The sequence below is a fragment of the Lutjanus erythropterus genome, chromosome 8, assembly GCF_056507025.1.
Source record: "Lutjanus erythropterus isolate fLutEry1 chromosome 8, fLutEry1.hap2, whole genome shotgun sequence".
NCBI lineage: Eukaryota > Metazoa > Chordata > Actinopteri > Lutjaniformes > Lutjanidae > Lutjanus > Lutjanus erythropterus.
Genome location: NC_139324.1, coordinates 13,508,049 through 13,532,121, shown reverse-complemented (window position 1 = coordinate 13,532,121; position 24,073 = coordinate 13,508,049). Strand labels below are relative to the sequence as shown.

Here is a 24,073-nt window from a genome sequence, read left to right as displayed (position 1 = left end):
CTCGTTTAAAACAGGGCTTAAACACTATTACATTCTACAGCTTACCAGTGAAGTCAATATGTAAGTTTTTTGCTTGTTTATTTTTATTTATTTACTTATTTTATTTTTAGGATAATCTGAAGCTATGTTTTTTATTTATTTATTAATCAGTGATATCTGCTTAGAAAGCTAGCACGTGTGCCTGTCAACTTATCATTTGATGGCATTATACATGATGTAGTGAAGAGAGAATGTTCGAGTGTAAAGGCTGGTCGTGCAAGAGACAGGGCTGGAGCGAGGTACGGATGGCCAAATAATAATTATCCTTCCCTAAGTATCTTGTGTGCCTACACTTTACTGAGAAGGCTTAATAAATAAATGACGTTTCTTCCATACAGATATAGAGGTTGCTGATTAAGGCCAAATAAGCATCAGTTCTGCCTCCTCTCTGGGTAGACTGGCAGATATGTACAATATATGCAAGGCTGATAAATAAATGCCCAAAAGATAAATCTATGATCAGCCGGGATCCGCAGATTTGAACAAAGCAGTAATGCTTAACGCACTTGGGGGATACATGAAAAGACTACCTGAGTTATTGTCTACCTTGGAGAAACTGATCTCACATGCCAGATATATTTGCTGCTTGTGTTGCATACAGCCTGCGGAGAATCTGGAATGGCTGAAGCCAGGGAAAACTGGGAGGTTCCCGTAGCGGAGGGTGACTGCAGCATGGGGCCTGCGCGGCAGAAGAGTCGCTCAGGAGAGGCCGGGGTGAGGCGGTCTCCAGGGCTTGTAGGTGTGCGTTGATGGCATGACTAGAGTCGCTAGAGGCTGCAGGGAAGAGAGCAAGGAGTTGTCCATGGCACCTGGGATAGAGGAGAGGAGGGAGCGGGAGATCGAGATGCAGTGGAGGCCTCTTTCTCATCAGCTGAGGAAGACTGGTTTCCTGGTTCTTAGCGGCCGTGAGCAGGCACGGTGGGGGCCGACTGACGGCTGAATCTTGCCTGGGGAGCGAACTCTGATGAACACGGCACTTGTTCAACCAACTCACAATTTGGGAGAGTGAAAGGCCCGCTGCAGGAGAAACACTGGTTCATGAATATGGGATAAAAACAGCTCAGCCTCGTCTGGAGGAGCTGTCGCAGACAGGCCTACGTGGGCCATCAGAAGAAAGGGAGGAAAAGCCGGGGCTGGAGCCCTCAAGGGAATCGAGGTCATGGTCAGAATTGCTTGAGGAGTACCAAGCAGCAAAATGGTAAGTAAAACATGAGCCAGTTGCGCGACTGACTGAATGACAACTGATGGCCCAGGCTGTGTCACAGGTTTCTGTGTTTTTCCCTGTACTGTTTTCCGCCTCCCCCTGTCTGTCTCTGTGTCTTTGCTGTAGGCGTGGCAACTCCCTCACTCTCCTGGTTCCCTGATCACATTCATTCATCTCACCTGCTCTCTGCTGCTCACCTGTCATCCCTCCAGCAATCAACCCTGCAGTATTTTACACCGGCTCTCCTCTCCAGTCCTTGCCAGATTGTTGTGTTACTATCATGGTACAGTCTCGCTCCAGGCCAGTCTCTAGATAGAGAATTACCTTGTGTTTTGATAAGAGAAGTTTTTTGTGGATACTTGCCCTGTTTTTCCTGCTGCTTCAGGACCACTGCCTGCCTGCCTGCCTGCCTGCCTGCCTGCCTGCCTGCCTGCCTGCCACGTTTTCAGCCAGCCAAATCCCTCCAACCCTGTCAGCTCCCCTGCCATCAGCCTGCTCCCCCTCAGCCCTGCCATCTGCCCGCTCCCCCTCAGCCCTGCCATCAGCCTACTCCCCCTCAGCCCTGCCATCCGCCCGCTCCCCCTCAGTCCTGCCATCAGCCTACTCCCCTCAGCCTCCTATCCCCGGATTTCCCTCCCTCTGCAGCCTCACTCACCTTTTACAATAAACCCTCTTTCCGTCACTCTATATTTGAGTCTGTGTTTTGCATTTGGGTTCTTCCAGTGGATTGCAACAGAACGATCTGGCCACATGGACCCAGCAAACACAGACCCCTCCCCCCGAGACCTTGTTTTTCCGGATGCTGACTGCTTCCGCCATGCCCTCACTGTCCAGGGCCCTCGTGCCGGTCACAACGAGCAACTCCTCCGAGAAGTCACGGAGACCCTCAAGGCCCTTTCGACTCATGTAACCCGAATTGGGAACAGGTGGATTTTTTTGCTACACACCTCTCCAACCCAGCCCCTGAACCCCAACCCAGCCAGCCTCCGCCGGTTCACGCTGCTGTTTCCCCCACTCTTCCAGCCAGAGAGCCTCATGTTCCAGCACCAGAGTGCTATTCCGGGGATTTGGGAATGTGCAGAGCCTTCCTGATGCAATGTTCTTTAGTCTTTGGGCAGCAGCCATCAACATATACAACAGGTAAGTCTAAGATAACCTATATTATGGGGCTGCTTAGTGGGAAAGCATTAGCTTGGGCTACAGCTGTTTGGGGGGGCCAGCCTGCAGTTAGTTCTTCTTACAATAATTTTGTCTCTGAAATGAGGAATGTTTTTGATTATCCTGTCCAGGGCAAAGATGCTGCCAGGCGTCTTCTTCACATTCGTCAAGGTACCCGTAGTGTAGCAGAATATTCTGTTGAGTTTAGGACTATTGCTGCAGATTCAGGCTGGAATGATGATTCTCTCCAGGGAGTTTTTTACAACGGGCTGAGTGAGGTGATCAAGGATGAGTTAACAGCAAGAGATGACACAAACTGCCTTGATTTGCTCATTTCCTTGTCCAATAAGATTGATAATCACCTACGAGAGCATCGCAGGGAGAGAGTCAGCCATCCCCAATCCTGGTCCACATCACGTCATCCACCTCCCCCTCACATGAAGACCAGTGCCAGTATTCCTCCAGCCAGTACTGCACCCTCTGTTCCGTCTGAAGAGGAACCCATGCAGCTGGGTCGGGCTCACCTGTCTCCCTCTGAACACCACTGGAAAAATAGGGCGGGGGAGTGCCTGTATTGTGGCCAGATGGGCCATTTCCTTGCCTTGTGCTCCCTCCAGCCAAAAGGGGGAGCTCACCAGTAGCAGTGGGAGTACTGGTGAGTCAGACTTCTTTTTCTTTCTCACGCATGCAGTTTCAAGCCACATTGTGTTGGAGAGCTGAGACTTTGCCCCTGTTGGCCTTAGTAGACTCTGGTCTGGATGAAAATTTTTTGGATATTAGCCTAGCCTCTCAACCCGGCATCCCCTTTAAACCACTCGCTAAGTCCCTGGATGCTGATGCTTTGGATGGGAGACTTTTGGCTCGTGCCACTCACAAGACTTGTCCTCTGCTTCTCATTCTCTCAGGGAACCACCGCGAGTGGATTCAGTTTCACCTCCTCTCCTCCCCTCTCGCTCCTATAATTCTTGGACAACCTTGGCTAAGACAGCATAACACACACATTGACTGGGCAGCAGCAAGAGTAATAGGCTGGAGCTCCTACTGCCATTCGACATGCCTGCAATCTGCCCTTCCCCTGGTGGGCACCGATATGCCACCCTCATCCGAACCAGAGACTCCTGATCTTTCCAATGTTACCCCCAAATATCTGGACCTCAGCGAGGCCTTCAGCAAACAGCATGCCCTATCCCTACCTCCGCACTGCCCATATGATTGCGCAATTGATCTTCTCCCAGGAGCCCCTCTCCTTACCAGTCGTCTGTACAACCTGTCCCGTCCAGAGAGAGAATCCATGGAGAGGTACATCGAGGACTCCCTAGCAGCAGGTATTATTCGTCCATCTTCCTCCCCTGTCGGAGCAGGTTTCTTTTTTGTGTCTAAAAAGGATCGCACACTCCGCCCTGTATTGATTATCATGGCCTTAACAACGTAACTGTGAAGAACAAGTATCCTCTACCTCTGATTAGCCTTTGCAGGGTGCCACAGTCTTCACTAAACTGGACTTGAGAAATGCCTACCATCTGGTTCAGATACGGCAGGGGGATGAATGGAAGACTGCCTTCAACATGTCCCTTGGACATTTCGAGTATCTGGTTATGCCCTTTGGACTGACAAATGTCCCAGCCATTTTCCAGGCTCTGGTTAATGATGTGCTCCGAGACCTCCTCAACCACTCTGTCTTCGTCTACCTGGATGACATCCTGATTTTCTCCCGCAGCATGGAGGAGCACATTCAACATGTCCGCCAGGTTTTGCAACGTCTTCTGGAGAATAAGCTGTACGTGAAGGCTGAGAAGTGTGAGTTTCACGTCAGTTCAGTGAGCTTTCTGGGGTACATCATTGAAGGCGGGCAGGTGAGGACGGATCCTGACAAGATTCAGGCAGTGGCAGCATGGCCGACACCCACTTCAGTGAAGCAGCTTCAGTGGTTCCTGGGCTTTGCTAATTTCTACTGATGCTTCATTAGAGACTACAGTCACATAGCTGCACCCCTGACTAAGCTCACTTCCTCTGCAGTCTCCTTCTCCTGGACCCCTGAGGCAGAGCAGGCTTTCATGGAACTCAAGAGGTGCTTCATCTCTGCAGCAGTTCTAGTTCAGCCCGACCCTTCACGACAATTCATTGTGGAAGTGGATGCTTCAGATACTGGAGTCGGAGCTGTGCTCTCCCAGTGCTCTGCTTCAGATCAGAAGCTCCACCCTTGTGCTTTTTTTTCTCGCCATCTGACCCCTGCCGAATGCAATTACTACATTGGGAACCGTGAGCTGCTTGCAGTAAAGCTGGCTTTGGAGGAATGGAGACACTGGCTGGAAGGCGCAGAACATCCCTTCATTGTTTGGACAGATCATAAGAACTTCGCTTACATTCAAACTGCCAAATGCCTGAAATCACGCCAAGCTTGTTGGGCGTTGTTTTTTGGCCGCTTCTGGTTTACCCTTACCTATCGCCCTGGTACAAGAAATGTTAAACCAGATGCCTCCTCTTGCCAGTACGTCCGTGAAGAAACCTCAGCACCCCCCCCCCCCGCACAGCGCACCCAACCTGATCCAGGTAACGCTCCCCCTAATCGTGTTTTTGTGCCAGACTCTGTCCGCCCCCAGGTTCTCCAGTGGGGGCACTCATCTCACTTCACCTGCCATCCTGGAATTGGTCGTACTCTTTCTCTCTTGAAAAGGTGCTTCTGGTGGCCCACCATGGATGCCGATACTCGTGCCTTTGTCACTGCCTGCACTGTGTGTGCTTGTGAAAAATCTAACCAATTCACACAATTCATCTCTTAGATATGGAAGTCATTTTGTCAAGCACTTGGACGATCAGTGAGTCTCTCCTCTGGTTTCTACTCCCAGACAAATGGTCAAACTGAACGTGCTAATCAGGACCTGGAAGCTGCCCTCTGCTGTGTGGTCGCAAAGAACCCCTCTTCCTGGAGGTCACACCTTCCCTGGGTTGAGTACGGCCACAACTCACTGACCTGTGCTGCAACCGGTATGTCCCCTTTTGAGAGCTATCAACCCCCTCTGTTCCCAGCTCAGGAAGAGGAAGTCTCTGTGCCTTCAGTGCAGGTTCATCTCTGCCGTTGCCGCAGGATCTGGAGGGACACCTGGGCTGCCCTGCTTCAGACCACCATAGGATCCCAGCTCCCACCTATCAGCCAGGTCAGAAAGTTTGGTTATCCTCTAAAGACATTCCATTAAAGTTTGATTCCAAGAAACCGTCACCACGCTTCATTGGCCCTTATGAGATCGATACTATCATCAATCCATCTGTTGTTAAACTGAAGTTGCCCAGATCTATGAGGATTCATCCCACCTTCCATGTCTCTCGGTTGAAACCAGTCTCTCTCAGTCCCCTGTGCCCTTCAGCTGATCCCCCTCCACCCACCCATGTTGTGGATGATCATCTGGCCTTCACCGTCCAGCGGCTGCTGGATGTTCGCTGCTGTGGCCAAGGATATCAGTACCTCATCGACTGGGAGGGGTACGGTCCTGAGGAAGGTTGCTGGATTCCTCAGCGTTTCATCTTCGACCTCGCCCTCGTCAGGGCCTTCCACCAGGCCCATCCTGACAAGCCTGGGGGTTTGCCTGGAGGCTCCCATTAAGGGGGGGGGGGTTACTGTCACAGCCCAGGCCGTGTCACAGGTTTCTGTGTTTTTCCCTGTCCTGTTTTCCCCCTCCCCCTGTCTGTCTCTGTGTCTGTGCTGTAGGTGTGGCAACTCCCTCACTCTCCTGGTTCCCTGATCACATTCATTCATCTCACCTGCTCTCTGCTGCTCACCTGTCATCCCTCCAGCAATCAACCCTGCAGTATTTTACATTGGCTCTCCTCTTCAGTTCTTGCCAGATCGTTGTATTACTATCACAGTACAGTGTCGCTCCACGCCAGTCTCTAGATAAAGAATTACCTTGTGTTTTGATAAGAGAAGTTTTTGTGGATACTTAGCCTGTTTTTCCTGCTGCTTCAGGACCACTGCCTGCCTGCCACGTTTTCAGCCAGCCAAACCCCTCCAACCTTGTCAGCTCCCCTGCCATCAGCCTGCTCCCCCTCAGCCCTGCCATCCACCCGCTCCCCTCAGCTTCCTGTACCCGGATTTCCGTCCCCTTGCAGCCTCACTCACCTTTTACAATGAACCCCTTTCCGTCACTCCATTTTTGAGTCTGTGTTTTGCATTTGGGTTCTTCCAGTGGATTGCAACACACTCTAAGATAAATACAGGGCTTATTTCAGAAGCACTGCTAAAACAAGCACATTTTCAGCAAGAGACAGTTTACAGTTAAAATGCTTACCTCACCTACCTGTCCCTACCTACCTGTACGGTAGTTGATCTAGCTTAAGTAGGAGGAAAAGAAATGTACTCTGAGCCAAGCTTTTATGAGTGCGGCTTTCTTTCGAATTTTATGGCAGTTGGCATCCATATGCGCTGCATGACTACCACCTACTGTATTTGAATAGCTTTACAGTGACAACTGTTTACAGCGTCCACCCAAAGTGTCTGTTTCACAAAAACATCCACCCTATAACCCAGATACTCCAATAGTGTACAATATAAATATTGTCCAGAAACAAATGAGATGTTCACAAATCTCCTGGCAGCATCTTCCACCATCTTGATACCTTTGGATTTCCCCTGAATTTTCATTAACAAATGAATTCCTTCAAACTTCGTTTAACTCATAAATACATTGTGGTATGGAACGCATTTACGTTGCAGACAAGTAAAATTTAGATCATACAGTTAAACACCATGGCAAGAAATACCAAAAATATTTTTTTCTTTATGCAGATGTTCTGTTCCTCTCTTTTCTGATCACATCCCTCTTGTGTTGCCATCATTTTATTTTTCTCCACCCTTTTTGCAGCTTTGTACGTCTGTAAAAATGTTTTGCTCTTTGATCTTATTCACCTTCATTTCTTCCATTCTGTTTGGACACTGTTCTGACCCAGTATGGTGGTTTCCCTTACAATGCAGACAGTTTCTGTCTTCTTTATTGCTTCCTTTAACAGTTATCACTCAGTCAGATGATGTGAAGTCCACTGTCCTTTTTTCAGTAGATACACTGAAGATACAGCATGAGCAGTAGACACTGTAGTGATCACTAAGGGTCCTAATAGAGGGCATGAAATAAAGACTTCATTACTAATTCCTGCACACCTGTTGGATCTTCCCTACAGTGACATATTTTTCTGTGAGACACTCAGTAGATATGAGAATTAAATTGATCCAGCAACACTTTCTGTTTCATGGTGAACTTGTGACTTTGTTTACTGTTTGGAAATATTAGAGACCTCTATTTTTATCCAAACATATTTCCATTTCCCCTGCCATCCACTTAGGTCACTTATTTTCCGTTTAATTGTAAGAAGAAAGAGTGCAGGAAGCAGATATCCAACAATCAGGATGCAAGATTTTAAAACTCCCTCAGTCAAATCAAGTCAGAGTAGTAGTGGGGATTTTATCATGAAACTAAAGGAGTAGAATCAACACCAGGCCAGAGTTCCCCCACTTTTAGAACCGCTTGGCATTGGTCGGGGCTCGTCTCTGCTCTGAAGACACTGACATGCTCTGAGTCTCGCACTGAGTCCGAGACACACAAAAATATGACAGGTCAGGCCAGTGTCCCAGGACAGTGACTTGATGTACTTTATACTTGGCATTGAAATGAAAAAATGAATTCAAACACTCTTTACTATTCAAAAAAATGTATTGGCACTGAAAACATTACTAGAACTGAAAAAGTTCCACTGAAAGTTCACTGAAAAAATGTCACTAGAGGAAAAGAGGGAGGAGAGATGTGGAGGAAGGAAATAAATGAATCAGTCATATGACAGAGAGCTGAAAGAGCTCAGCAGCTTCTCGTCTCCTCTTTCTGATGATGATATCCCTCGAAGAAGATGAGTTGTGCTTTCCACAACTCCTCAACTCCTCCTGCAAGAAGCCTGCACATCCTCACTCTGTATCCATGCTCACTAACATCACACTGTCCTTCATTTCTGTGCTCACTGTGACTCTCAACCTGCTGGTCATCATCTCCATCTCACACTTCAAGTAGACAAATATTTTATCAATTTATTGAACTGATAGCTGTGTAGAAATAAATGTTTCAGTCTCAGGCTGTGAAGGAAAAGTGTCATGTTCCTAAGTAACATAGTTTTGTGTTTTAGACATGGATTTATCTGCTGGTGTGATTATATGACAATTTATGAGAATATTTCTCTCTAATTTCTCCAGGCAGCTCCACACTCCCACCAACCTCCTCCTTCTCTCTCTGGCTGTCTCAGATTGCTTGGTGGGCCTCATCATGGCCTTTCAAATTGTCCACATAGACGGCTGCTGGTTCCTTGGTGACATTATGTGTGTTGTGTATTATGTTCTATATTATGTTATTGCCTCTGCCTCAGTAGGAATCATGGTGCTCATATCAGTTGACCGCTATATAGCTATTTGTGAGCCTATGCATTATTCTACCAAAGTAACTAAGAAAAGAGTTCAGTTCTGCAATTGTCTGTGTTGGATGTGTTCTGCTCTCTGTCACACTTTGCTGCTAAAGGACAACCTGGAACAACCAGGAAAGTATAACTCCTGTGTTGGAGAGTGTGTCCTTGTTGTTGATTATGTTGGAGGATATGTGGACCTTTTTTTATCTCTTATATGTTCTGTCACTATCATTGTAGTTCTGTATATGAGAATATTTGTGGTGGCTGTGTCTCAGGCTCGTGCCATGAGGTCCCACATTCAAGCCAGCACACGCCAGACCTCAGTGAAAGTAACTGCTAAGAAATCTGAGATGAAAGCAGCCAGGATTCTTGGTGTTGTTGTAGTTGTGTTTCTAATATGTGTCTGCCCATATTTTGGTGTTGCACTTTCAGGCCAGGACACCTTACTCAATTCTTCAACTTCTACCTTTGTCTCATTTCTGTTCTCTTTTAACTCCACTCTAAACCCTCTGATCTATACGTTTTTCTATGCCTGGTTCAGAAAATGTGTCAAACTCATTGTTACACTTAAGATACTGCAGCCTGATTCCCGTGATATCAATTTACTGTAAAGACAGAATGTATCTTTCCCAAACCAAAGACATTCACAGAGGGAAACAAAATATCCAAGCTACTAATAGCCCTTGTCAGACAAATTATTACATGTGTGTAGTTCATAAATCACACTCATGAGTATGGCAGAGAAACAATCATAGCACAGAAATGGGAAAATGTACAGCATAACAGACTTCTTTCGAAAGTTGTCCTTGTTCATGTGTGGAACAATATATATATTATAGTGCAGACCTGAATGCACAGTCTGCAGAATACACATCTCTGCCAGTAACAGAAGCAAATTATAATTATATGAATTATGTATTTCAGTTACATGTATACAGTTATTCCCCAAAACCACTAGTATCCTGTTAGGCATTTGTGTGAAATTTTGTCATATTTAGGAATCATGAATTCTTGAGTTATGGCCAAAACATGTTTTGTCAGGTCACAGTGACCTTTGAACTTCGAGCACCAAAATCTAATTAGGTCATCCTTGAATGGATGTCTACACCAAACCGTTCTGAGATATCACATTGACATGAGTGGTATGGGTGTGATGTGCCTGTCACCTTTTTTTATTTTTCGGCTTTTATGCCTTTATCATTCAGGACAACTTGAGGAAACAGTTTGAAGAAAAAGGCAGAAAGAGGTAAGGAGGCAGAGCAGAAGAAATATGACAATATCAGTCAAGAAACATCAAACTGGAGCAGTGTTTTTTAGCTGACTGATCAAAACTATGTAGGCAGACTGTGCCAGAACATTTATGGGCTTAGAGGCTTCACAAGGTGATCAGGTGGCAGAATCAGAATTAAGATCTGAGCCATCAAACACTAAATATATGTTATGCAGTTGGTGAGGCAAACTGCACTACTTGAGAATGTAATTGGTTGTAAAGATTTGTTTTTGGAGGCCATAAAGCTCTCTGTGGTTAAAATGATATGATGGTACAAACAATAATGCATTAAATAAGCCACAAGAGCTTTTCATAATAAAGGAAAGGCAATTATAAATATGGAATAACAAGAAAGACATGCAAATTTTAAAGAGAATGTGAGTGTGCTCACTTTAGTTTAAAGAAAGTACTTCAGTGTTTTATTTTGAAAAAGACCCCATGAAGTCTGACTGTCTGCTCGATATGCTGTGTGCAGATTGAAGTAGCATCCATCAAAATTAGACTTGGCACATATTTGAAGCAGAGTGGAGCAGAGAGCTGCTTCTGGGATGTGCTTCAGCACTGATGGTATTATTACAGGTATTGTGTAGAATAGCTGTGATCATCTCTGGTTGACATGGAGCAGCTGTAACTCAGCCGTGCCTGATGGAATCAAGCCCTGTGTTGGCTCATGGCAGGAATTCATATGGTCACCAGTTATATAAAGTCAGACAACTGCATTTGTAGGCACAGTGTTTTGATGGCAAGAGCACCTTTATCAAATAAGGAGAATTGTTGAGGTCATAAAAGTCAAACCAAAGGCTTTTCTTTTAGTGAGGTAACAGAGCTAATCACAAAATATCAACAAGGAAAACTGAAACTGATCTGCACAAACACACACTTTCCTGATAACATGGAACATGGAAGTGTTTTTTTTCCCAGAACAACTGAGGAAAACAATTACTTAATTTTAGTGTTTAACAGGCCCTAACTACATATTATCATGTTGAACAAATACATTCACTTTTTAACTCAAGAGCATACATATGATATGCATCTGTGTGTGTGTGTGTGTGTGTGTGTGTGTGTGTGTGTGTGTGTGTATGTGTGTGTCTGCACATGTTGGCACCATGCCCTGTGCTCAGGGTTGGGAGGGTTATTTTCAAAATGTAATCCAGTACAATTACAAGTTACCTGTTAAAAAATGCAATCAATAACTTACTCTAAGTATCACAATATTAAAGCAATATAACTGATTACTTGTAGTTACTTTTGGATTACTTTAATGCCAAACATGCAAATAAAGACGAGAGAGTATAAAAAATGTGTCATCTGCTCAGTGTATTTTTTTGAAACATACAAAGATAAATAATAATAATGATAACTGCAACAATCATTATTATTGTTAAAGTTATTATTAGATGTAAAAACTCACCACCTGAAAGAGGTGTGTTAGGTATTAACATGCTCCAAAGTGGCTTACATGTAATTTGACTGTCCTGATGTCGGCATTGCCTGTGACATGAAATGCACAGGTGCTGACTTTAATTACAGGTGTGTCAAACATGATCATCAGCTGAAACTTATTGGCACGTTGATTGGCTCCTTAGCAAGCTCCCCAAGTAATCCAGGGACAGCTTCATGGAGCACCTACAGGCTCAGGGCCACCTCAACACCAACAGCCTAAACCTATACAACCTTTAAGATCTCTCTGACTGGCTCAAGGTAAAGGCTGAAGCTCAACGACTGTCTGCGAAAATGACACAGCACCATTGCACTGAATGAGCACAACCCCCCAAGAGGCACAGTCAAGCTCCTGCATTCAGGCCACATAACCAGCCCGTCTCAGTTTATCATGGCTCCAACAAGCCCAAATCTGACAACAGCCTGCAGGGACGCTTCGGTCGGAGGTTAAGCAGCACAAGTCCAAGCGGCTGTGTCTCTTTTGCAAGAGTGCCGAGCACTACCTGTCACAATGTCCAGACATTGTCCGGTGCACACCAGAAGAGGTTGAGAAGTGGATAACAGATGGCAAGTGTTGTTGTAATTGTGGCCGTATGAGCCATGAACAACAGGCTTGCACCTTGAAGAAACCATGTAGTGAATGCCAGGAGATTCACCTCAGAGTCCTCCATGCCCTTGGCCATGCCCTTGCCCCAGGTCCCTGGGTCTACCTCATCACGCCAAGGGATTGTGCCTCACTCGCCAACTCTAAGCAAGGAGGGAAGGTGTACCTCAAGGTGGTGCCAGTTATCATTAGCCACGGGAGCAAGTCACTGCAAACCTACGCGATCCTGGATGATGGGGCAGAACGTACAATAATACTGCCAGCTGCTGCTCGACACTTGGAACTCAAAGGTAAAGTTGAGTCCCTCACTCCGCAGACAATCCGCCAAGACATGACACGCCTTACTGGTGCATCAGTTGACTTCCATGTAGCCTCCCTCACAAAACCTTCAGAACAGCACCTGGTTAAGGGTGCCTTTACAGCCAGTCAGCTAGCCCTGGCAGAGCAATCCTATCCTGTGACAGCACTTCAAAGGTGTTATCACCACCTGAGGGGCCTCCAGCTACAGAACTTCAGTAAAGTGCAGCCACTACTGCTAATCAGTGCAGATTGCACCCACCTGATCACAGCCAAGGAGCCCATCAGGTTTGGTACCAGAGGTGGACCAGCAACTGTTCACACAGCCCTTGGCTGGGCCCTCCAAGGTTCAGATGGTCTTGCATCCCATGCTGCTTCATGCTACTTCACCACTCTCAAGCCAGTGCTGGACGACCTCTACCAACATGTCAAATGTCTTTGGCAGCTCAATGTGCTCCCATTTCGAAGTGAATGGCAAGCAGTGCGATCCCGTTTGGACCAAGAAGCTGTGAGCATCCTGGAAGCACACACAAAAAAGGTGAAGGTCAGTGACATACTTCGATACGCCACACCTCTGCTCCGCATTAAAGGCGCACCACTGCTAAATGCCACAGCTGATGCTGTTATGCCAATGCTCCGCAGCACAGAGCGATGGTTGGTAAAGGACTCAGCTAAGGCTAAAATCTATGAAGCAGAGATCCAAAAGCTCATCGATGGAGGGTGTGTTACCAAACTCAGTGCAGAACAAGTGGATAAGTCCAACGAGTCATGGTTTATTCCTCATCACCTAGTCCATCACAACGGCAAGGATCGTCTGGTCTTTGACTGCTCCTTTACTTACCATGGTCTCTCCCTCAATGAGCAACTCCTTCCACATCCAACCCTTGGACCATCGCTCATCGGGGTCCTCCTGCAATTCTGGCAGTACGCTGTTGCCATTAGTGGAGACATCCGGGCGATGTTCCATCAGGTTCATCTCCTACCTGAGGACCGTCTATTGCTGAGGTTCCTCTGGAGAAATCTGCAACGGGAGGAGCAACCTGATATCTACCAGTGGCAGGTCTTGCCATTTGGTACAACCAGCAGCCCGTGCTGTGCAACGTTTGCTCTGCAAAGGCATGTCAAAGACCACTTGGAGGGAAATGAAGATGTCCTGCAATCCATCGAACAGGTGTTTTATGTGGACAACTGTCTCCAGAGTCTTCCAACACCAGAGTCTGCCAGGCTCCTTGCAGACAAGATGCGGCAATGTCTGGCTCTGGGTGGATTCGAGATCCATCAGTGTGCAAGTAACATCTCATCTGTTGTCTCCCATCTGCCTCCCACTGCCAGATCGGAGAGCACAGAGCTATGACTAGCCGAGAAGAATGCTGACCCTCAGGAGCCAGCTCTGGGTCTACGGTGGCATTGTTCAACTGACTGACTTGGCTATAGGTCAAAGCCAACAGAAAGTGCGACTCTCACTATGCGCCACATATATAAGGTGCTAGCCCAGCAATATGATCCACTTGGCATCATTATTCCCTACACAACATGGGCCAAGGTTCTTGTCCAGAAACTGTGGGCAAGAAAGAGGAGCTGGGACGATCCAAACCTCCCTCCTGATATCCTCAAGGCCTGGTCCAGCTGGGAGAGGGAACTCCCCAAGCTAGCAAACATCTCCATACCACGAACCTACGAACCATCAGAGGTCGCCACTGAAGTCACAGACTACACTCTGCACATCTTCTGTGATGCTTCAGAACAGACATATGGTTTGGTGGTGTACCTCACGACAAAGAGGGATGAAACAGTCCATGTTTCATTCGTCATGGCAAGATCTAGGGTGGCCCCTAAGCGGCAACAGTCAATGCCACGGTTAGAGCTCTGTGCAGCTTTGACAGGAGCCCAGCTTTCGTCCCTCATTCACAGAGAGCTCACCCTGCACATCACTCAGACCTTTCTCTGGACTGACTCCACCATGATCTTGACCTGGCTGACATCTGAGTCATGCAGGTTTAAGGTCTTTATGGGGACAAGAGTCTCTGAAATCCAAGACCTGACAGCTCAGCTCACCTAGCGGTATGTGGACACGGCCAACAATCCAGTCAATGATCTCACCCGCGGCAAGACTTTGACTGAGCTGGCAGCTCCAGGTCAGTGGATTCAAGGTCCATCTTTTCTCCATGGTCCACCTGACAAATGGCTGTCACTTCCTGCCTTCACAGAGCCAGAAGATGAGCTCAGTATCTTCTGTGGCCTCACACAAACTAACCCCGCACCTCAAGCACCAGACGCCACACAGTTCAACAGCTAGACTGATTTGATAAAGGCTACCCAGCAGTTCCTTCATGCAGCTGACTCCTCCCTTCCTCAGCCTGATCTTTGTGATGTGGAAGTCTTCCTGCTGAAGGCCAGCCAAGCGGACTGCTTCCCAGAGGAGATCAGGTGTCTTAAGGCTGGCAAACCAGTACTGCCCAACAGTAGGCTCAGTGCACTTTCACCAGAGATGGATCCTACAATGGGTCTTATCCACGGTGGTGGATGCCTTCGTCACCTTGACGCCCCCTACTCTACTGACATCCACCCAATAGTCCTCAATCCTTGCCATGCGGTGACATGCCTTCTCATCCAGGATGTGAATGCACACCTACTTCACCCAGGCCCTGATAGGGTCTTTGCTGAGATCAGGCGCCAGTACTGGGTTTTCCGTAGGAGACAGGCCATGAAGCGTCATCAGAAAACTTGTGGTGAATGCAGAAAGTGGAGAGGGAAGCCAGTTGTTCCGCTGATGGCAGACTTACCTCCTGGGCGCCTGCAACTCCTAAGGCCCCCGTTCTTCTCGACAGGAGTAGACTGCTTTGGGCCATACACCATCAAAGTCGGGCGGCGCACTGAGAAACATTGGGGAGTCATATTTAAATGTCTCACTTCTCATTGTATCCACCTGAATCTGCTGACTAGCCTTCATGCAGATGACTTCCTCTTAGCCATGAGGTGTTTCATAGCCCAAAGAGGCACTCCTTCAGAGGTTCTCTCTGATCAGGGTGCAAACTTCAGAGGTGCATAGGGGGCTGAGGGAGGCGTTCGCTGTGATGGGGCTGCAGCTACAGGAAACACTTTCCAAGCAACGTTTAAGTTCAACCCACCAGCAGCACCTCACTTCAGGGATGCTTGGGAGCATGAAATACAATCTGTCAAGAAAGCTTTGCAGGTTGTTATCGGCTCTCAGTCCCTCTATGAAGAGGTTCTGCTTACAGTCTTGGTTGAGGTGGAAGGCATCCTTAATGCCAAACCCCTAGGATACGTGTCTTCAGATGTTGCTGACCCAGATCCCGTGACACCAAACATGTTGTTGGTGGGGCGGCGGGATGCCTCCTTGCCACAGGTATCCTACGCTCCGGACCCACTCACCAGGAGACGATGGCGCCATTGTCAAATGATGGTGGACTACTTCTGGGTGCAATTTCTCAGAAGCTACTTACCATCTCTTCAAGTCCGCCAGAAGTGGCAGCAGCGCACAGATGATCTCCTCCAGAACACAGTTGTGATGATTGTCGATCCTCAGCTGCCACATGCCCATTGGCCCATCGGGATGGCGGTCAAGATGAATGCAAGTGCCAATGGATGCATTTGGTCGGCTGAGGTCCGAGTTGGGGACAAGACTTAACTAAGACCCGTAGCACACCTTATCCAGTTACCAGCTGTTCAGGACCATGATTTCAGTAGATAGACTGAAGATACAGCATGAGCAGTAGACACTGTAGTGATCACTAAAGGCCCTAATAGATGGCATGAAATAAAGACTTCACTACTAATTCCTGTACACCTGTTGGATCCTCCCTCCAGTGACATATTTTTCTGTGAAACACTCAGTAGATATGAGAATTAAACTGATCCAGCGACACCTTCTGTTTCATAGTGATCTTGTGACTTTGTTTACTGTTTGAAAATATTAGAGGCCTCTCTGTTTGTCAAAACATATTTCCATTTCCCCTGCCATCCACTTAGGTCACTTATTTTCAGTTTAATTGTAAGAAGAATGCAGGAAGCAGATATCCAACAGACAGGATGTAAGATTTTAAAACTCACTCAGTCAAATCAAGTCATAGTAGTAGTGGGGATTTTAACCCTTGTATTATGTTAATAGTCATTTTGACCCATTTCGGTTTTTGTGTTGACCAAAGTACTGGTTATCCTTTCTTTTTCTTCATGAAATTTTGTGACTTTTCCTCATCTAGGGTCATGAACTGGTGTGTAAAATCTGGACACTACTGACGTTTAGTGGAATGTCTGTGCAGAGTTTGTATACAAAGATGACGTTGCGGGTCATTTTGACCCAGACACTTTTATGTGGGTAAGTAGCTGTACAGATCCAAAATAAACATGCCTTTTTTTATGTCCTTTTAATCTACATCAAAGAGTACTGTGCTTTGATGTACAGTTAATTGTATTTTGACTGCCAGAGACCCAGGTGTGTGTCAAGGAGGGACTTTCTCTCCCTTGTTCTTGTCACTTTTCTCATGCCATCTCTTTGACCAACACACCAAAAATGAGCTCCAGAGGGGTTACAGCTGAAGAAGCTTTATCATAGATTTTGAACTCAGATAGTGACGCAGAGGAAGAGATTTCAGAGATAGAGGATATTTCAGAGACCGAGGACAATGTAATTGATGATCCAGATTGTCAATTTTCGGACGATGAGGAGGATTCAGAGGACGAGCCTGCCATTGTCTGTCCATCGGTTGAAAGCCAAGGAATGCAGCAATCATCATCCACAGAGGGGACATGGGCATCTAAAGATAGTAATATAAAATGGTCAACATCACCACACCAAAGCCGAGGTAGACTGTCATCTTCCAATGTCATCAAAATGACTACCGGTCCTACAAGATTTGCTGTCACACGAGTTGATGATATCAAATCAGCATTTCAGCTCTTCATATCCCCACCAATAGAGAAGATTATACTGGAAATGACCAACTTGGAGGGGAGGCGTGTATTTCAGGAGAAATGGAAGTCACTGGATCAGATTGACTTGCATGTTTACATTGGAATTCTGGTATTAGCTGGAATGTACAGGTCAAAGGGAGAAGCAACTGCAAGTCTATGGGATGAAGAGTATGGAAGGCCAATCTTTCGAGCAACAATGTCTCTGGAGACATTTCACATGATATCTCGTGTGATCCGATTTGACAACCGTGAAACCAGAGCTGGTCGACGTGAAAGAGACAAACTAGCTGCAATTAGAGATGTATGGGATAAATGGGTTGAAATTCTACCTTTGTTGTACAATCCTGGTCCACATGTTACTGTAGATGAGCGCCTTGTTCCATTTAGGCGGCGCTGTCCTTTCAGGCAGTACATGCCCAACAAGCCTGCCAAGTATGGCATCAAAATGTGGGCAGCCTGTGATGCAAAATCTAGCTATGCATGGAATATGCAAGTGTATACTGGAAAGCTACCTGGAGGAGCATCTGAGAAGAATCAGGGGATGCATGTGGTGCTGGAGATGAGTGAAGGGTTGCAAGGTCATAACATCACATGTGACAACTTCTTTACATCCTACCGCCTTGGAGACGAACTTCAGAAGAAAAAGCTGACTATGTTTGGAACAGTCAGAAGAAATAAGCCAGAACTTCCCAGTGAAATTCTGAAGATGCAGGGCAGACCTCTGCATTCCTCAATATTTGTTTTCACAGAGAAAGCAGCACTTGTTTCATACTGCCCAAAGAGCAACAAGAATGTTCTTGTAATGAGCACAATGCACACAGATGCATCTCTGAGCACAAGAGAAGACATGAAGCCACAAATGATCCTGGACTACAACTCCACCAAAGGAGGAGTTGACAGTCTGGACAAAGTCACAGCAACATACAGCTGCCAGCGCAGCGCCCGTTGGCCCTTGGTGATTTTCTACAACATTGTGGATGTGTCGGCTTACAATGCCTATGTCCTATGGACTGAAATCAAACAGCAATGGAATGCCGGCAAATTGTACTGACGTCGGCTTTTCCTGGAAGAACTCGGCAAAGCACTCATCACTCCCAAGATCCAGAGGCGAGCCAGGTCAGTTCGATCCCCATCAGCGGCAGCTGTCATTGAAAAGGTTAAGATCAGGTCATCTAACCAATCTGCAATGGATCTAGTGGACACAGGTGTAAAGAAACGGAGAAGATGCCAGGTCTGTCCCTCCCGGGAGGACAGTAAAACAAGTACCTCTTGTGTGAAATGCAAGAATTACATCTGCAGAAAGCACACAGTTACATTCTGTCCATCATGTGGAGAGCATTGAAAATGTTGAACATTGAAAATGTGAGAAAAAGGGGCAAGTTAAATGAAAAAAAAATGCAGAGGGAAAAACTTGAACAAAATAGTTCCTAAATATAGTGTTGAAAATAAAAATGTATTGTTATGTCTCTTTTCTAAATGTTAATCTTATCTAAAATAAAGTTGTTATTGGTTTAAACTGTTTTTTGACTGTTTTGAGTGGATTTACACAGTACGGGTCAAAATGACCCGCAACATAATCAATGTCTTTTTTTTTTCAACATAATACAAGGGTTAAGATGAAATGTAGGGAGTAGAATCAACACCAGGTCAGAGTTCCCCCACTTTTAGAACCCCTTGGCATCGGTCAGGGCTTGTCTCTGCTCTGAAGACACTGACGTGCTCTGAGTCTGACACTGAGTCTGAGACACACAAAAATATGACAGGTCAGGCCAGTGTGCCAGGACAGTGACTTGATGTACTTTATACTTGGCATTGAAAATAAAACCTGCACTGAAAAAATGAATTCAAACACTTTTTACTATTCAAAAAAATTGTATTGGCACTGAAAACAGTGTTAGAACTGAAAAAGTTCCACTGAAAGTTCACTGAAAAAATGTCACTCAAGGAAAAGAGGGAGGAGAGATGTGGAGGAAGGAAATAAATGAATCAGTCATATGACAGAGGGCTGAAAGACCTCGACAGCTTCTCGTCTCCTCTTTCTGATGATGATATCCCTCGAAGAAGATGAGTTGTGCTTTCCACAACTCTTCAACTCCTCCTGCAAGAAGCCTGCACTTCTTCACTCTGTATCCATGCTCACTAACATCACACTGTCCTTCATTTCTGTGCTCACTGTGACTCTCAACCTGCTGGTCATCATCTCTATCTCACACTTCAAGTAGACAAATATTTCATCAATTTATTAAACTGATAGCTGTATAGAAAGAAATGTTTCATTCTCAGGCTGTGAAGGAAAAGTGTCATGTTCCTAAGTAACATATTTTTTGTGTTTCAGACATGGATTTATCTGCTGGTGTGATTATATGACAATTTATGAGAATATTTCTCTCTAATTTCTCCAGGCAGCTCCACACTCCCACCAACCTCCTCCTTCTCTCTCTGGCTGTCTCAGATTGCTTGGTGGGCCTCCTCATGTCCTTTCAAATTGTCCTCATAGACGACTGCTGGTTCCTTGGTGACATTATGTGTGTTGTGTATTATGTTCTATATTATGTTATTGCCTCTGCCTCAGTAGGAATCATGGTGCTCATATCGGTTGACCGCTATATAGCTATTTGTGACCCTATGCATTATTCTACCAAAGTAACTAAGAAAAGAGTTCAGTTCTGCAATTGTCTGTGTTGGGTGTGTTCTGCTCTCTGTCACAGTCTGCTGCTAAAGGACAACCTGGAACAACCAGGAAGGTATAACTCCTGTGTTGGAGAGTGTGTGCTTGTTGTTGATTATGTTGGAGGATATGTGGACCTTTTTTTATCTCTTATATGTTCCGTCACTATCATTGTAGTTCTGTATATGAGAATATTTGTGGTGGCTGTGTCTCAGGCTCGTGCCATGAGGTCCCACATTCAAGCCAGCACACTCCAGACCTCAGTGAAAGTAACTGCTAAGAAATCTGAGATGAAAGCAGCCAGGATTCTTGGTGTTGTTGTAGTTGTGTTTCTAATATGTGTCTGCCCATATTTTGGTGTTGCACTTTCAGGCCAGGACACCTTACTCAATTCCTCAACTTCTACCTTTGTCTTATTTCTGTTCTCTTTTAACTCCACTGTAAACCCTCTGATCTATACGTTTTTCTATGCCTGGTTCAGAAAATGTGTCAAACTCATTGTTACACTTAAGATACTGCAGCCTGATTCCCGTGATATCAATTTACTGTAAAGAGAGAATGTATCTGTACATTCACAGAGGGAAACAAAATATCCAGTCAGACAAATCATTACATGTGTGTAGTTCATAAATCAAACTCATGAGTATGGCAGAGAAACAATCATATCACAGAAATGGGAAAATGTACAGCATAACAGACTTCTTTCAAATCTTTGTTCATATGTGGAACAATATATATTATAGTGCAGACCTGAAAGCACAGTCTGCAGAATACACATCTCTGCCAGTAACAGAAGCAAATTACAATTATATGAATTTTGTATTTTAGTTACATTTATGCAGTTATTCCCCAAAACTGCTAGTATCCCGTTTGTCACTTTTTAACTGAAGAGCATGCATATGCTCTGCATCTCTCTCTCTCTCTCTCTCTCTCTCTCTCTCTCTCTCTCTCTCTCTCTCTCTCTCTCTGTGTGTGTGTGTGTGTGTGTGTCTGCACAAATTGGCACCATGCCCTGTGCTCAGGGTTGGGAGGGGTACTTTCTAAATGTAATCCAGTACAATTACAAGTTACCTTTTAAAAAATGCAGTAACTTACTCTAAGTATCACAATATTAAAGCAATATAACTGATTACTTGTAGTTACTTTTGGATTACTTCAATGCCAAGCATGCAAATAAAGATGAGAGTATAAAAGATGTGTCATCTGCTCAGTGTATTTTTTTTAAACATACAAAGATAAATAATAATAATGATCATTTTAACAATCATTATTGTTAAAGTTATTATTATATGTAAAAAACCACCACCTGAAAGAGGTGTGTTAGGTATTAACATGCTCCAAAGTGGCCTACATGTAATAAACCCAAGAAGGGCTTATAAAGTGTTAAAAAGAGATTGGATGGTTCTAATTTACAGCGCAGAGCAGGTAAAATAATGCAAATAATAAGAATATAAGACGAAACACATATACAACAGGACATGACGTTATGTTTATTGCACGTTATGACTGTTTGGTCCAGATAAATGCAGCTGTTATGATATTAGATGTATATAAATCGGGTGATTCAGTTTTTGGCGGACTAACGTTATCACTTTTTGGCACGACACAAGTCAGCATCAGCACCTACAGTCCCAAAATGTTTTCCAGCAGTAGTTGTACAGTACAGTAGTAGCACAAGTAGCAGTACTGACAGGTTATTGACAGATTATTGACGTGTTAGCAAGCTAACAAACCTTAACTTTAGCTTACTGGATTTCTGTGTTTTGAGTCCCTGGATGATGACAGTATTTTCACAGCTAGGAGGCAAAATTTGGTGTTGTCTCCCTTTTCTGATTTAAACTCAAAATGATGCCGGATTTTCCAACCAGTAAAAGAATTTCTCTCCCCGGCAGTGGCCATAATGATGAACAACCTTAGCTTACATTATGTTTACATATGGATCGAGGCTACGCGGGTGGTCATTTCACGTGTTGGTTTGTTGTGGTTGTTATGCCCAGCTCGTTGGAGAGCATAACGAAGACAGGAGGTCCACACAATAACAGCTTTTAAACAAAAAAATAATTCATTGAAAATGAAGTAACATAAAGAACCCAATGACTAAGTATGAGAATCAGTCAGTTGGGTGCTGTGAATGTGTGTGCTAACATATGCTATGTGTAAAAGGGAAATCAAGGCTAAGCTAAACAAAGTCAAACCAAATAAAACCAGTGGGTGCCTGAAAGGCACCAGCCTTCCAGGGGGGAGAGAGAGAGCCATCTTGGATTCTTCCAAGCTTTTAAAGGCCATGCCCAGGTGAAAACAGTCCCCAACGAGGAGGGAGGGGCAAGCAACCAGGGAGGGAACCTACAAGAGAAAGCAGAGGCAGGAACAGGAACTGACCTAAGGCCTGTGGCTGTCACACCCCTCCCCCATAAAACGAAGACCCCCACTAAGAGGGTCTTCGTGGTGATAACATTGCACCCTAGAAAGTGCATCAGCCATTATTTTGTCCCGACCCTTAATGTGTCGTATATCCAATATATAAGGCTGAAGAAACAGTGCCCAACGCATAAGCCTACTATTAGTATTTTGCATACTGGCCAGGAAAGTGAGCAGATTATGATCAGTGTAGACAGTCACTGGTGATGACTGTCCCACATACACTTAAAATAATTTCAGCGCCCAAATCAAAGCCAGCATCTCCTTCTCAATGACCGAATAATTTAACTGGTGGCAGTTAAACTTACGTGAGAAATAGCAGACTGGATGTTCCACTCCCCCTTCCCAGCTCCAGCTCCAATGTCACTTGCATCCACCCGTATCTGAAAAGGTCTGTGAAATACAGGAGCTGCAAGAACAGGAGCAGAACAGATCAGTTTTCGTACAGTGGTGAAAGCAGCTTGGCAATCTGGAGACCAGACAATAGGAGTGTTTTTACGCAACAAGTTAGTCAATGGGGCAACCACCGTGGAAAAATTTTGGCAAAAACTGTGATAATATCCCACCAACCCCAAGAACTGCATCAGCTCTTTTTTGGATGTTGGCACCGGATATTCCTCAATGGCTTCCACTTTGGCCTGCACTGGACAAACCTTACCGTGGCCTACAACCCTGCCAAGCTATGCCACTGTTGGTGGTTAAATTTAGTTTATGGTTAAATTCGCCTCCACCAACTTGTCAAACACTGCATTTAGACGCTGAACATGAGCTCCCTACGTATCACTGAACACAACCACATCATCTAAATATGCTGCACACCCTGACAGCCCAGCTAACACCCTATTCATAAGGCGCTGAAATGTTGCTGGGGCATTTCTCAGCCCAAATGGCATTACCAAATAGGAAAACAACCCCCATGGTGTAACAAAAGAGGAAATTTCCTTGGCCCTTGGTGTTAAAGGCACCTGCCAATAACCTTTCAAGAGGTCAAGTTTAGTGACAAACTTTGCACTTCCCACCTGATCAATACAATCCTCCATACGAGGCACTGGATAACAATCAGGCTTGGTGACAGCATTAACTTTCCTGAAATCTGTACAAAATCTATCTGACCCATTGGCCTTATCTGCCAACAGACATGGAGAGGCCCAGCTAGAAGATGCTGGATCTACTATTCAATGTTCCAACATGTACTCTACCTCCTTCTCCATCCGCTCACGCTTTCCTATGGGCGGTCAGTAGGAGCGTTGTTTAATAGGCTTAGCATCCCCGACATCTATGTCATGCTCAATCCAGTTGGTATGTGATGGTGTATCTGAGAAGACAGACAAGTGAGAATTGAGCAACTTCACCAGATCTTCATGCTGAGTGTCTGACAGATAACCCAACTGAGTATTTAAGTGATTCAGATACTCTGAACTGTTGAGTCTCCCTGTGAGAATTGGCTTCGATGGAACCTCAAAATCTTTTGAAGGCAAGCCCCCAACTGTGGCTACTGACCGTACAGATTCCAATGCAAGATTACCGGCGGTAAGCAAATCACCTTTCACCCTAGAGGCAGAGTGAGCAGAATAAGGCTTCAACAAGTTCACATGACACCAATGCACT

General features: G+C 45.4%; 2 protein-coding genes and 1 long non-coding RNA gene across 3 annotated transcripts in view; 2 read left to right on the top strand and 1 right to left on the bottom strand.

Annotated features, from left to right (window-relative positions):
• LOC146322551 (uncharacterized) overlaps positions 1-24,073 on the bottom strand; it is a 155,187-nt gene that overhangs the window by 79,499 nt on the left and 51,615 nt on the right. The window lies entirely within an intron of this gene.
• LOC146322562 (trace amine-associated receptor 13c-like) lies at positions 8,272-9,444 on the top strand. The gene is made up of 2 exons (XM_084723998.1): positions 8,272-8,444; positions 8,628-9,444. Exons 1-2 carry the CDS (start codon positions 8,272-8,274, stop codon positions 9,442-9,444), a joined length of 990 nt encoding a protein of 329 aa, XP_084580124.1.
• On the top strand, positions 19,422-20,598 carry LOC146322561 (trace amine-associated receptor 13c-like). Its single transcript, XM_084723997.1, has 2 exons — positions 19,422-19,597; positions 19,782-20,598. Exons 1-2 carry the CDS (start codon positions 19,422-19,424, stop codon positions 20,596-20,598), a joined length of 993 nt encoding a protein of 330 aa, XP_084580123.1.

Excerpts from the sequence above, each read along its gene's own strand:
- LOC146322562 (XM_084723998.1), top strand. The coding sequence starts at position 8,272 with ATGATATCCCTCGAAGAAGATGAGTTGTGCTTTCCACAACTCCTCAAC. Across the intron at positions 8,445-8,627 it reads ATCTCCATCTCACACTTCAA|GCAGCTCCACACTCCCACCA; the intron begins GTAGACAAATAT and ends TAATTTCTCCAG.
- LOC146322561 (XM_084723997.1), top strand. The coding sequence starts at position 19,422 with ATGATGATATCCCTCGAAGAAGATGAGTTGTGCTTTCCACAACTCTTC. Across the intron at positions 19,598-19,781 it reads ATCTCTATCTCACACTTCAA|GCAGCTCCACACTCCCACCA; the intron begins GTAGACAAATAT and ends TAATTTCTCCAG.